Here is a 12,405-nt window from a genome sequence, read left to right on the forward strand (position 1 = left end):
AGTCTCTCTGAGGAAACCTAAATTTTCATTGTCAAGTGGTTGTCAATTGGATAGTACTTCTAAGTTAGGGATGGGCACACATGCACACTTCTCCTTTCGGCTCTAGGGTCCCATCTGATGCAGACCCGTGCAGGCCCTGAGCATGTAGTCCCAGTCTCTGTGTATTCCTAAGTGTGTAGATCCTATTAATTTATAGGACCTTGTTTCCTTGGTGTCCTTCATTCCCTCTTACATTCTTTCTGCATTCTCCTGCAAGAGTTCCTTGAGCCTTGAGGGGAGGGCTTTGTTGAAGACATCTCATTTAGGGCTGAATATTCCAAGGTCTCTCACTGTCTCTCTCTCTCAGCATATTGTCTGGCTGTGGGTATCTGAATTTGTTTTCATCTGCTGTAGGAGGAAGCTTCTCTGATGATGCCTGGGCATTCTATTTCCCCATTCTAGAGATATCTATCCATCTCCTTTCATGCCTGACTCTCTTTCCTAACCTCCGTGGTTCTACCAAATGTACCTTGGTTATCATTGACTTAACAGCTAATACTGACATATAAGCAAATACTTACCATTTTGTCTTATTGGGTTTGGATTACCTCACTCAGGGCAACTTTTTTCTAATTCCATCCATTTGCCTTTCAATTTCACAATATCATTTTTAACAGCTGAGTAATATTCCATTATAGAAATGTACCACATTTTCTTTATCCATTCTTCTGTTGACATCTAGGCTTTTTTCTTGTTTCAAAAGTGAATGTTCTGGAGTCTGGGGAGGTAGCTCAGTTGGTAAAGTACTTGCTTGTCAAGAATGAGGAGTTGAGTTTAATTCTGAAAACCCTACATTAAAGAAGCTAGGCAAGGTGACATCCTCTTATAATCCTTGTGCTGGGGAGAGGGAGACAGACAAATCCTCAGGACATGCAGACTTAGCCTACTTGGTGAGTTCCAGGCTACTGAGGACCCTGCATCAAAGACTAAGATGGACACCCAAGACTGACCTCTGGCCTCTACATGCAAGCGCAGCCATGTACATACACATGTACAAACATGTGCACCTTCTACATGCATGTGCATGTGTGCATGCGCACACACATGCACACACACACACACTCACACTGGAGGTGGGAATTGCTCAGTGACTTCAGGACAAACCTGTTTAATGCAGTGTCTGATTCTGAGCCAGATGAAAACCTCAAAAAAATGCCTGGGATTCCCAAGGCAGATCTAAGTGAAGGCTGGAGATAGTTTAATGGGAATACATGCAGAAAGCTGCACATTCCTGTCTTACTCTCCTGAACTCTGCTACCTGTGCTATCTTCCAAAGCCAATCAGACTGTGGGAGTTCCTTCCTTAATTTTTTCCATGAATCACTACTTTTCTTAGAAGCAATTTCAAACTTTAGAGTATGGTGTTAACCTGGCATCATTTGGGCAATGTATCACTTGCTTCGGCCTGTTCTTATGTACCCATCGCCTATGCTTTCTGTATTACAGCCCTACTGTCCTATATTATCTCATTTTAGGAACTCCCAATAAGGAATACATTTCATTCCCTGTCCCCAATTCCCTGCCATTCATTCCCCAATTTTGGATGCCCCTGTGCATGCAAAGATCATTCTTCCAATGACACTTTCTTGACCCCTTAAGTTATACCTCATTACAGGTCTGGAAGAGATATTGTTTGGAGCCCATTTGTAATTATGAGTTTAATGTCATCTTTCCAAGGACTACTTGTGGTGAGCAGTATAACTGCTGAGCAAAATAGGCATTGAGAAAGACAATAAATATACCCGATAAACTATAATGTGTCAACTGATAAATAGCATAGATAAAAAGAGGGAAGTTGATGAGGGTAGCAGTTTACAATATTAAAAAATACTCAGAATATTTCTTTACCAGATTAAATTAACACAGCAAATATGATAGTATTAAATATAAAATTTAAAACTATAAGGCTATATGTAATCCTGGCATGGAATGTCAGGTGCTCAATATTTGTCAAGGAGACTAATGAACAAAATTACCATTTGTTATGCTCTTTCAAACTTCCCAGGCTGGTTCAGTAGCAGAACACACACTGATTATGCACCAATGTGGAGAAACCATGACTCACCCCAGAGTTTTATTTGAATCCTACCAAATTTCCTGTGATGAAAGGAGTTCCTCTCACTTCCTTTTCCTGGTCCTTGTCAGATTTCAACAGGGTCTACCAGGGCTGATGAATTACCCTGTCATGAGGGTTCAGGGACTTCTGGCAGTGACTTTCTTGGGGTGGCAGAGTATCTCACGAACACATAGCCACTCTGTTCCCCAGAGTAAACTGGATAGATTTGGTGTTTCAGCTCACGGAAGGCAGCATCTCTCGGTCTCACCCTTCTGATACAAACAGACATACACAAACTTTTACCCTCTGTATTCCCTTCTTAAAAACAAACAGCTTGGCTCCCAGGCAGCTTAGCTTTAAATTGGAAAATGCAGCCTTGCTTGACGGAACAACAGTTTCACAGCCTCCCCACTGTTCACAACAGTTTGTAGCATACATTCCTGCAGGCAAGCCCATAAACGGTTGTCTAATATTCTGGAGCTGCAGCTTCCAAAAGGACTGCTTCTACACAGCATCTTAGAGTCTAGTCTTTGGGGACAGTGTCTAGCTTTACAGAAATTTCTCACCCTGGACTTCCCTTATTATTGTTTTCCCTTTTCAATACTTAATGGCTCTTGTATCTTTGGAAACCAGTGTGGCCCTAGACATTGTTGGGGGAGATTTTAGGGTCAGGCCCTGGGCTCTGGCAGTTTTAATAAGCCAGGTTTGGGCACTTCTCAGATCACTTAAAGAGAGAGATAACAAGAAAAGACAGAGAAAAGAGTTTTTGTTTTGTTTTTAAAATGTGTCCATATTTAAAAGCCCAATGATTTCCTAATGCATCTTCAGGGAGCTGATAAGAGGGTTAGGTTTAAATAGAGGGCAAAGGGCCTTAGCATGGCATGGTCTATTTGGAACAGACTTTAATGTAATACAGTTCATATTTAAGAGAGTTTTATTTGAAAGATCTGAGATATCACTACATAATATTTGTTAACTTAAGACAGTCATTTTTACGATATAGATTGTAATGGCAATAGTTATAAATTTTGTTATTGAGAACTACAATGAGATTTTCATATTTGAAATTTTTTTATAGCCAGAGAAAGAGACAATAGGACACAAATAACTTCAGCATACTTTAGAATCAGAACCATTGCTGTTCAGCTAAGACCAGTGGCAACATGTTATCTGCCTCTTTTCTCTCCATGCTACGCTAAGCATGACTTCTCCTGTGACTTTCCCAGTATCTCAGTTCTTCCAGGAGTGTGTGGGCAAGGGGCTCAGTGTGTGTGTGGTCCCCACATCCCTGGCTTGAGTGCTTCAGGGTTTCAGTTTAACAGAGCATCAAAACTCATTTCCTCCTGGCATCTAGTTTGATTGAAGGAAATGTGAACTCACCCCTTTATAATTAAGAAAACCTCTTTGTGCATTTCTATGTTCTGCAACTGTTGTTTTCCTAATGGAAAGTTACAGATAAACAAAATCAGTAATTTGAAAAAGAAATTAGAAGCAATATCCCTCTGTCTGAGGCTTGTTTTCCTACTTAGCAGTTGTGGAGGAGAAGCAGAAGATACCCTTTTCTCTTCTCAGCTACCTGGGCATTCTCATGCTCTCCCGTCCTTCCTAGAAGTGTGGACCTTAGATGTCACTTAATATTAATAAATACTCTGTTGGCAAAGGACAAGAGTTACCTTGCAGGCTGTCTGATATTGATTAGGACATAGGACTAAAAGATGAACCAGATGTGCTGGTAAGCCAAAGGACTCAACAAGGTAAATAGAGCACCTGGATTCTACTCTCTAGGGAGGAATCCAGCTTCAGAGAGACTGCAGCCCAATGAACGATGGTATCCTGAAGGATCCTAGATTTTTCCCTTGGTCTGAAAACTCATCAAAAAGCCTGTGAGGACCCTGGAAACCTCATAGTACTCTGAATCTAGTTACTTTCTAAAGAGATGATCCAATTCAGTTTCTCTAAGCTATGAGAAACAAACATTCCTTTGTTTCTTTCTGCCTTGATTTGAGCTATTTCAAGGGGTGGGCATGGGTCTAACTCTGAGAAATGACAAGGAAAAGACTGGAGAAAAGAGTGTGTCATTGTTGCCTCCCTTTGTACGTGGGTCTGCATACGGTAGTGCTCAACAAGCTTTGAAAAATATCTCTAAAACTGAATGAAGTGTTTCTGTCAAAAGCTTAAGTAGTGCGTTCTAAATCCCACATGATCAATTGGTGAAGTCTATTTTACATTCACCTACACTTTCATTTCACTTGCTCCTATCCCTAAATGGCTTTGTTGCTTTGAAAACACGACTGGGTTTTTCCAGCTTTGGGGAATTAAATGCAAACTGTGATCTTGGTTGGAGATCATGGACTGAATAGAAATGATCCAGAATAGGGAGTGGCAGCTCATACCACCCAGGCAGTTAATGCATCTTTAACATGTGTTCAGGATGAACTGCATCTGGGGATTATGGCTCACCCTGGGAACTGAAGGATAAAATAAAATGGTTCCTTTCAAAAGTTATTTTTTCTTACCTTTTCATGTCCTCCCTTTTACTCAAGCCTCCTCCTTCTCTCCAATTAATATTTGACATCACATAGCAATAAGCTCTGGTTTTTACATAATTAATGCTAGCCACAATCTTATTTGATCTTAAAATACCCTAATTTTGGAGGCTTCAAGAAGCACCAGGTTAAATGTAGAATATTTCAGAAGATGCTGTTATTAAGACCTGGGCCATGGGTTCTTACTGCCACACACACTTGTTTTGACAAGGAGGCATGACAACAAAAAGCCATTCAGATGCCCAAATGCTAGCAAGGACATAATAAACCAAAGGAGTGTCTCTATATATTAGGTATTGTGAATTAGAAAAACTAAAGAACAACAGCAAAACGCATGCTGCATAGATTACTACCCACCACCATTTGTGGCTTCTGGGTGAGAAATGTTCTTGTACTGGAGTTAATTCACCTGGTAATCGGGCACTCTTGTGGACAGCTGGAGAACTGGAAAGCTTTTCTTCTTACTTTGGTGTAAAGGCTTGGCTGTGTGTGAGCTCTGAGAGTCATTTGTGCTGATCCTTTGTCATGGTTTAATTGGGTCTTCAGTAGCTTCTTCTTGTGCACATGCTTATCAATATTCCGCTGAAGCCTTGAAGAATCACATGTTCTGTGCACATCATTTTCTCTGGAGCCCAGCCTACAGAACCCTGGTTACTTCTGCCTCCCACATTCTAGCCCCACCCAGACCTAGAAGAACACGAGCTATATGTTTGCACTCCCCCAGTCACACAGGAGTCTCCTGACTCTTTCTAGGCAGTAAGCCAGAAGTCACCTCTGTTTGCTCCATCTTCTGTGGGTTACTGTTATTCTTTGTCTCATCTAATTAATGTCTTCAAAGCCATCACTCCATTTATTCTCATCTGTGTTTTTTATATTTTTATTAATTATTTGAGAATTTCATACAGCCTAGATGTCCCTCAACTGATGGATAGATAATGAAAATGTGGTACTTTTACACAATGGAATCTTATTTGGTGGTAAAGCAACATGGAATTATGAAAATTGCAGGAAAATGATTGGCTCTGGGAAACATTGTACTGACTGAGGTTAACCCAGACTGAAAAAGACAAATGGTACATGTTCTCACTCACGTGGATCTTAGCATTGGGTCTTTGGAGTGCCTATAGAACTCAGGGAAGTAGAAAAGGGCAACTGGTGTGGAGAGGGAAGGAAAAAAGAGAGGGAGGGAGGGAGGGAGGGAGAGAGGGAGGGAGGGAGGGAGGGAAGGAGAGAGGGAGGGAGGGAGGGAGGGAGGAGGGAGAGAGAGAGAGGGAGGGAGAGAGAGGGAGGGAGAGAGAACTGTCTATATTTTTGTTTGTTTATTTGTTTGAAGCAACAAATCAGGTTCCAGATTCTTTGACATTTATGAAAGCACAATCCCTCCAAGATATTTTAAGGTCCTTAAGATTGTTTTCTGTGGTCACTTTTTGAGCCCATTCCTATAATAACAAACACATTAAGTGGAACCTGTGTAAAAAAAGTGCATGTTTATTTGTGGGCAAAGTAAAATGAAAAATATTGCAATTATTTTTAGGAGTTAGCAGTTTAATTTACAATTACTTGTAGTCTATTTCAAAGGGAATTTATGGAATTAAGAAAATCTGACCTATAATTAATTTTCATACTTATTAATTTTTTAATGAACACTAAACTTAATAGTAAGTTTATCAAATTATTTTACATTTTGGACATATCATTTCATACATTATAATGGTTTTGGAGTGTTTTTTCTGCCTTTAAATTTTTTAAATGTATTTTCATGGGCCCTTTAAGAAACAGTAGGAATTTGGACTGAAGTACCTAAAGGGTAGAAACCCCTCACTTTCTCTTTGAAACTCAGGATGTTTGTACCTATAGATTATAGTGGCTTTGTGTTCATCCCCATCTGGCATTTGAGCAGTGGAAGCTCCCCTGCCAATAAAGCACCGTGTCAAGTTCCAGTTTCCCCTTTGTTAGGCAGTAGGCAAATCTAGTTCCTTCCTGTGGCCCAAATTGTGGGCTTTATTCCAAACAGACAAAGCAGCTCCAAGGCTCTGTGCCTGTACTTTCCATCCTAAAGTAGGAGTGCTCCACCAGGGAGAACTCTGCTTGATGTTGTAGAGATACAAGCTCTAGTTTCCTTCGCTTAAAATACTAGTCACAGTCTCACTTTGATTTTAATTTTAACCTAAATTTGAGAAGCTTTCTAGAAACATCATGCTAAATACTGTAATAAATCAGAAAATGCTGTTGATATAACATGGGCCATACATTTTGCTGCCAAACATTGAAAACAATGTCCCCACTTGAAGAGGACATTTGGCAATGTCTGGGAATAGTTTTGATCCTCACACCTTGGAGGATCATACCTTCTTTGGTATCTTATGTACAGAGGCCATACACAGGGCTAAGCACCCAGAAATGCTTGGGATAGCCCCTCATAACTCTCTAGACTAGAAGAAAGTCAACTGTGATAGGCCTGAGAAACACTCTTAAATCAATGTGGGTTCAAGTAGAGCCTGTCGGGTTTACTCAGAAAGGTGACAATTTTGGTAGCTTTTCTTGTTGGCATTTTGAAAAAAACCATCATGGTCTTCTTAGCAAAATTAGATTAGTGTATATTGTATACATTGAAGAAGGTAGTCACATTTTCCTAAAATGAGAGATGTAGGTTTGCTAAGAACAATTTAACTCACATCAAAGTTGGACACAAAATTGCTAAGTTATGGACACTCATTCCCTAGGCCATTTTTGTTCCCAAGAACTCCCCAGTCTGGCCAGCTAATGTAATTTCAAACAGCTTGTAAATGAAGATATTTATTCTCATCTTGCTATCTCCAAGAATGTCTTCATTCATGTTCAGTATCGCTGACATGGGTACTTGATCATCTGTAGTTGGTTTTACTTGTCTTAAGTTTACAACAAATTGGGATACATACCACAACTAAGAAGAAATTTCAGTGGGAAACATATCAGAGAATACTGAATTGAGATCACATTGAAATATGCCTTGTAATGTAGTAATACTTACTTAGAGATGAAATGCCTCATCTGAGCTAATTAACAAGATAGGGTGCTGCCTGTCAATATTAATTCTCCTCCTTTTCTATTATGTTTCCATTTGATATGAAATTACCCAGTCGTGAGTTTGTAGACTTGAGGTATTCTAGTGTTGAGAGTTTGTCACAATGAGCAGCAAGTACATGAGTAGAGTCTGGTGACATCTGTGTCTCCTTCTTGAATTTCCTCTATCGGGCCTGTTATTGCTCTTAAGCTTTCACAAAGAAGCTGAGTGAATTCATAGCTCTAGAAGCTTTGCTGGAGTGCTTTCCTCCTCCTGCCTGGTAGGAGAATGTCCACCTTCTTTCAGTTAATTAGAACAACCATCTCATTTAACAAATCTTTTTTTCACATTTATTCCAACTGGGGATGAATTAACATTATTATAAGAGCCCAAAGTCACTTTGCATCTTTAAACGCCTTTCTTCATGAAAAGAAAAAAATTGTATTTTATGATTAATTTGATATAAACCTGAATATATTATACACTAAAAATTTTCCTCTTGTTGTTCAGAGGGTCTCAGATGATGCCTTGTTTGAAAGGGTTGTTGTTATTGCTGGGTATTGTGGAGTCAGCTTTCAGTGATTCTAGTGGGAAGCCTGACTTCAGAAGCCCTCCCTCACCATGAGCCTGCACTTCCTTTTCATACGGCAGTATTGGTGGCATCCTTCTTCCACCCACCAGAGCAGTATCAGAAGAGGTATGACAAAACATAGGAATTAATAAAGCCCTGAACCTTAGAATAAACCAGGCTTCAGTAAGAAACAGCTCTTCATACTGAGAATGGAGACTTTCAAATTGAATGTGAAACAACAGTCAATATATAGGAATGTCACCATAATGTATTAGGATGTCTGAAAAGATTGGGAAGTGGCCATCATATAAATGTTTCAGTGAACGATTTTGAATATGCTAGAATAATTGAAAAAGTACAAAGTCTCTACATAAAAATTGCTTTAGTTACTCTACCTCTGAAATACATTTTCAAAGCAGGAAGTGTTGTTCCTCCAAATGTACCTTTTTCCACAGGCTTCTTTTGCCTATTTGAGCTTTTTTTCTGATCCTTTAGGTTTTCAGGATTTCTTTTTGAAGTAGAAAATGGAAAATGCCTTTGAAATTTTGATAGGAATTGGCTTAAATCTGAAGATTATTTTGGGTAGTTTGGACATTTTAATCATATTGAATCTTTGAATCCATGAACATGGGATGTCTTTTCCTTCGTGGGTGTCTTCTTCAATTTCTTTGATGAATGTTTTGTCATTTTTAGCATGCAGATATTTCCCCTCCTTAGTTGTACTTATTCCTAACTGTAAAGATTTTATTGTGGATGGAATTGTTTTCTTACTTGTGTTGCAGATCGCTCATTGCTAGGGTAATAGTTTGGGACTGGGAGGCTTTTCTGCGGTTTTGTCCTGTGGTGAAACACTGAGTACATTTTATTTGAATACCATTGATGTACTCTTCAAAAATCACTCCGACGAACTGTGTGATCAGCATCCATGGCTCTATTAGACTCAAGACTTGTGACCATCATACTTGCATCTTAATTCCACTCTCAGAGACATGAAGTATTTGTGTGTTACTTGTTTTTGTTTTTGTAACCTGAATTAATAAATACATTTGTGGATATTTTCATTTGTTGATTGGTGATATAAGTTTATTCTATAGATTATTTACTGACCATACTTCATTGAAGTTGTTAGTCTTTTCTGAAAATTCCTAATGCTTATTTTTATCTCAACATTGATTTATATCTTTTACGTTTTAAAGATGCAGTTGAAAATCTGGATGAGTATAATAGGGTAATAAATTTCTGTATTTAATGGCCTTTGAAATTAAACTCTCTAATTAAAATTGCTATATTAGCAAAATGTGCATATAAAATATACCATTAGAAACTGAAAGGCAAGCAAGAATCTGGAAGAAAATAATTATGAAACATATATTTGATAAATGACATGTGTCCAGAATATATAAAGAGAAAATGTACCCTGAAAATAATATAGTGAACAAGCCAATCACAAAAGTTGCATGATTTGAATAGACATTTCACAAAAGCAAATGTAATAATGTCTGGCACATATATAGAAAGATGATCAGAGATACTTGTTATCAGAAAAATGCAAGTTTCAAACCACAGTAAGATATTATTTCATAATGCTAGAATGGCTATAGTTAAAAAGTAGACCATAAAAATGTTATATTGTGGATGTGTAGAAATGAGAATATTGATATATTCATGGTGCAAATAAAAAATGCATAATTATATTGGAAGACAGTATCTCAGTTCTCTGTTTTGTTGCTATTTATTAATTCTATGTAAAAAAAATCACTTAAAATACTATGTATCCATGCCTTTTCTTTCCCTGGTATCCCTTATTACTTGGACATGATCAGTTTTTAACTTTTCATATTTATTGCATTTTACTTAGACAGTGCTAACAGCAAGGCACATCTGAATCACAAAGAATGATGAGTGATGTTAAGATATTTGAAGAATATAAAATTGAACAAAATAAAACTTATTAATTCAATATGTAAAACATGTATGTGTGTCTCTTTCTTAATAAAGAGAGTATTAGTCATTCCTAATTCCCAAAGTTGAATGATAAAGTAATAAGTATATTATAGATATTATTTCATAGCATTTAAATTTTTAAAAGTTGCTCAAAACTTAAAATTGTACATTGTGATAAATAGAGATTACAAAGAATATAAATAATATATGATCAGAGAAAATTTTAATTAACAATTGAGAATGTGGCATTTTAAAATGAGAAGAAAATCTATTTCAAAGTTTTACTTTGTAAACAGGTAAGGTATGGGAGAACTCAATAAGAGAAGTTAGCTAAATAAAGACATCAACAGGTGCAGCTGGCTACTCAATAGCCCTGGAGTTCCCATGTTCTCCAAGAACTGTTGATCATAATGACACAGAAGCAGAGTGAGAAGCAATGAGCAGCCAGTAAGGGCATTCACGACCTACGTGTAGCATGATTTTGGACAAAGAATAAAGCATGCCATGGAAAACTTCTTTTTTCCTGAAAAGTCTCATCAAAGTCTAAAATCTCAGCTTCATTCATATTATTAAGAAAGACCCAAATTAACCTACTCTCCTAATAGAAGAAGATTTTTAGTTCTGAGCAGGACAGAGATGAGCTAATAAAATATTTAGGAGTAATCTGCTATTGTCTAGCTACTCTATTCTTATAAGTATGGAGAATGGATTATTGCTTTGATGTTTCATGTTGGGGCCATATACACAGGTCATGGGTGCAAAGAAAGATAAGTCAGTGATATATTAACCCAAAGTAGTTAGTTGACGGCTGTGTAGACACAAGAGCAAGGGCAAGTAATTACAATTCAGGAAAGAAGGGAAAGATTTGTGTCTGTTGTAGATGTTGGCCCCAAGATGAGAGGAAAGGGCAAAGGCAAACAAATAGACCAAACAAGGTTGTAAACCAGAATTAGATACAGATAGAGAATTCCTCCAGGATGATAATAAGAAATGTTTTATACCAGAAACTATGCTTTGTGGAATGACAGCAGTCTACTTGGTTTTACAACATTTAAGAATGTTGTTTGTTATGGTTCTATATGTGAGAAATTCCTTACCTGGTCAATTTTTTCTCTATGACTGTTTATAGCTGGTATACATTTGGTTACTAGTCTCGCTCAATTGTGCTGTAGATCAGTGTTTTTGCCTTGTTTGCACTCAGTCTGCCTGTCTAGAGAGTAGCTGGCATTTTTGTGTACATACCTAAGGGACTTCTCAACATGCAATTCTTACACCTTACGATCTTTTTTTTAATTTCAGCCTGGACAGTTTCAGACAGTGCAGACTCACCACATGGTTTGAGAAATGGCTGTAGGGAACAACACTCAACGCAGTTACTCCATTATCCCATGTTTTATATTTGTTGAGGTAAGTATATGGTCTTTTGTTTGTTTGTTTGTTTGTTTTGAGACAGGGTTTCTCTGTGTAGCTTTGTGCCTTTCCTGGAACTCACTTGGTAGCCCAGGCTGGCCTTGAACTCACAGAGATCTGCCTGGCTCTGTCTCCCAAGTGCTGGGATTAAATGCGTACGCCACCACTGCCTGGCAGTATATGTTTTTAAAGCTATGAACAAGATGTAATAGCAAATTTCATGCTGAAGATATGTATTACTTTATGAAATTTTTTAATCTCATGATTGGGTCAAATTTTGATGTCACAAATAGAGAATTAATAATTTTAAAACCATATTTATTAAATAAGAAATTGATGTGTGAATGATGAGCTTGACTGGTGAAGCAGAAACTAGAGAGATGAATTAATCCTTCTGTAGCTTACCTTGACACTGACATAAATATGAGTCTGGAAACTTGGGAGAGGAGAGATAGTCTATTCTTTTTCTTGCTATACTCTCATCCTTATTTTGTAATGGCATTCAAGATATATCGTTAATGTCCTTTCAGAAGAAGTTGAGTAGGGAAGCAAAATAGAACTCAGTTGAAAAATAAGAGAAAGAGTGAACCTTAAGGTGCTTCCTATGCTTCTCATCTATTTTGTTCATAAAAAAATGGATCATTTTCCTGTATTTCTTCCAGGCAATGTAACAAGAGTATTAGAAGATGTAGCCCAAAAATAACTAGATTAAAATGTCAGTTGCATCAAGGAATATTGGTGTTTAACTAGGAAAGATATTAAACACAAGAAAACAAATCCTCAAGCCCACTATCAAG

At 37.7% G+C, this 12,405-nt stretch overlaps 1 protein-coding gene across 2 annotated transcripts in view; it reads left to right on the forward strand.

The window, feature by feature from the left end:
* Plppr1 (phospholipid phosphatase related 1) overlaps positions 1-12,405 on the forward strand; it is a 272,010-nt gene that overhangs the window by 124,734 nt on the left and 134,871 nt on the right. For both annotated transcript variants that reach the window (XM_036179672.1, XM_036179671.1), the window contains exon 2: positions 11,498-11,605. In XM_036179672.1, coding sequence (XP_036035565.1) covers positions 11,543-11,605 — 63 coding nt within the window. In that variant the 5' untranslated portion in view covers positions 11,498-11,542. The remainder of the gene's footprint in view (positions 1-11,497; positions 11,606-12,405) is intronic.

The sequence above is a fragment of the Onychomys torridus genome, chromosome 2 (genome assembly GCF_903995425.1).
Source record: "Onychomys torridus chromosome 2, mOncTor1.1, whole genome shotgun sequence".
NCBI lineage: Eukaryota > Metazoa > Chordata > Mammalia > Rodentia > Cricetidae > Onychomys > Onychomys torridus.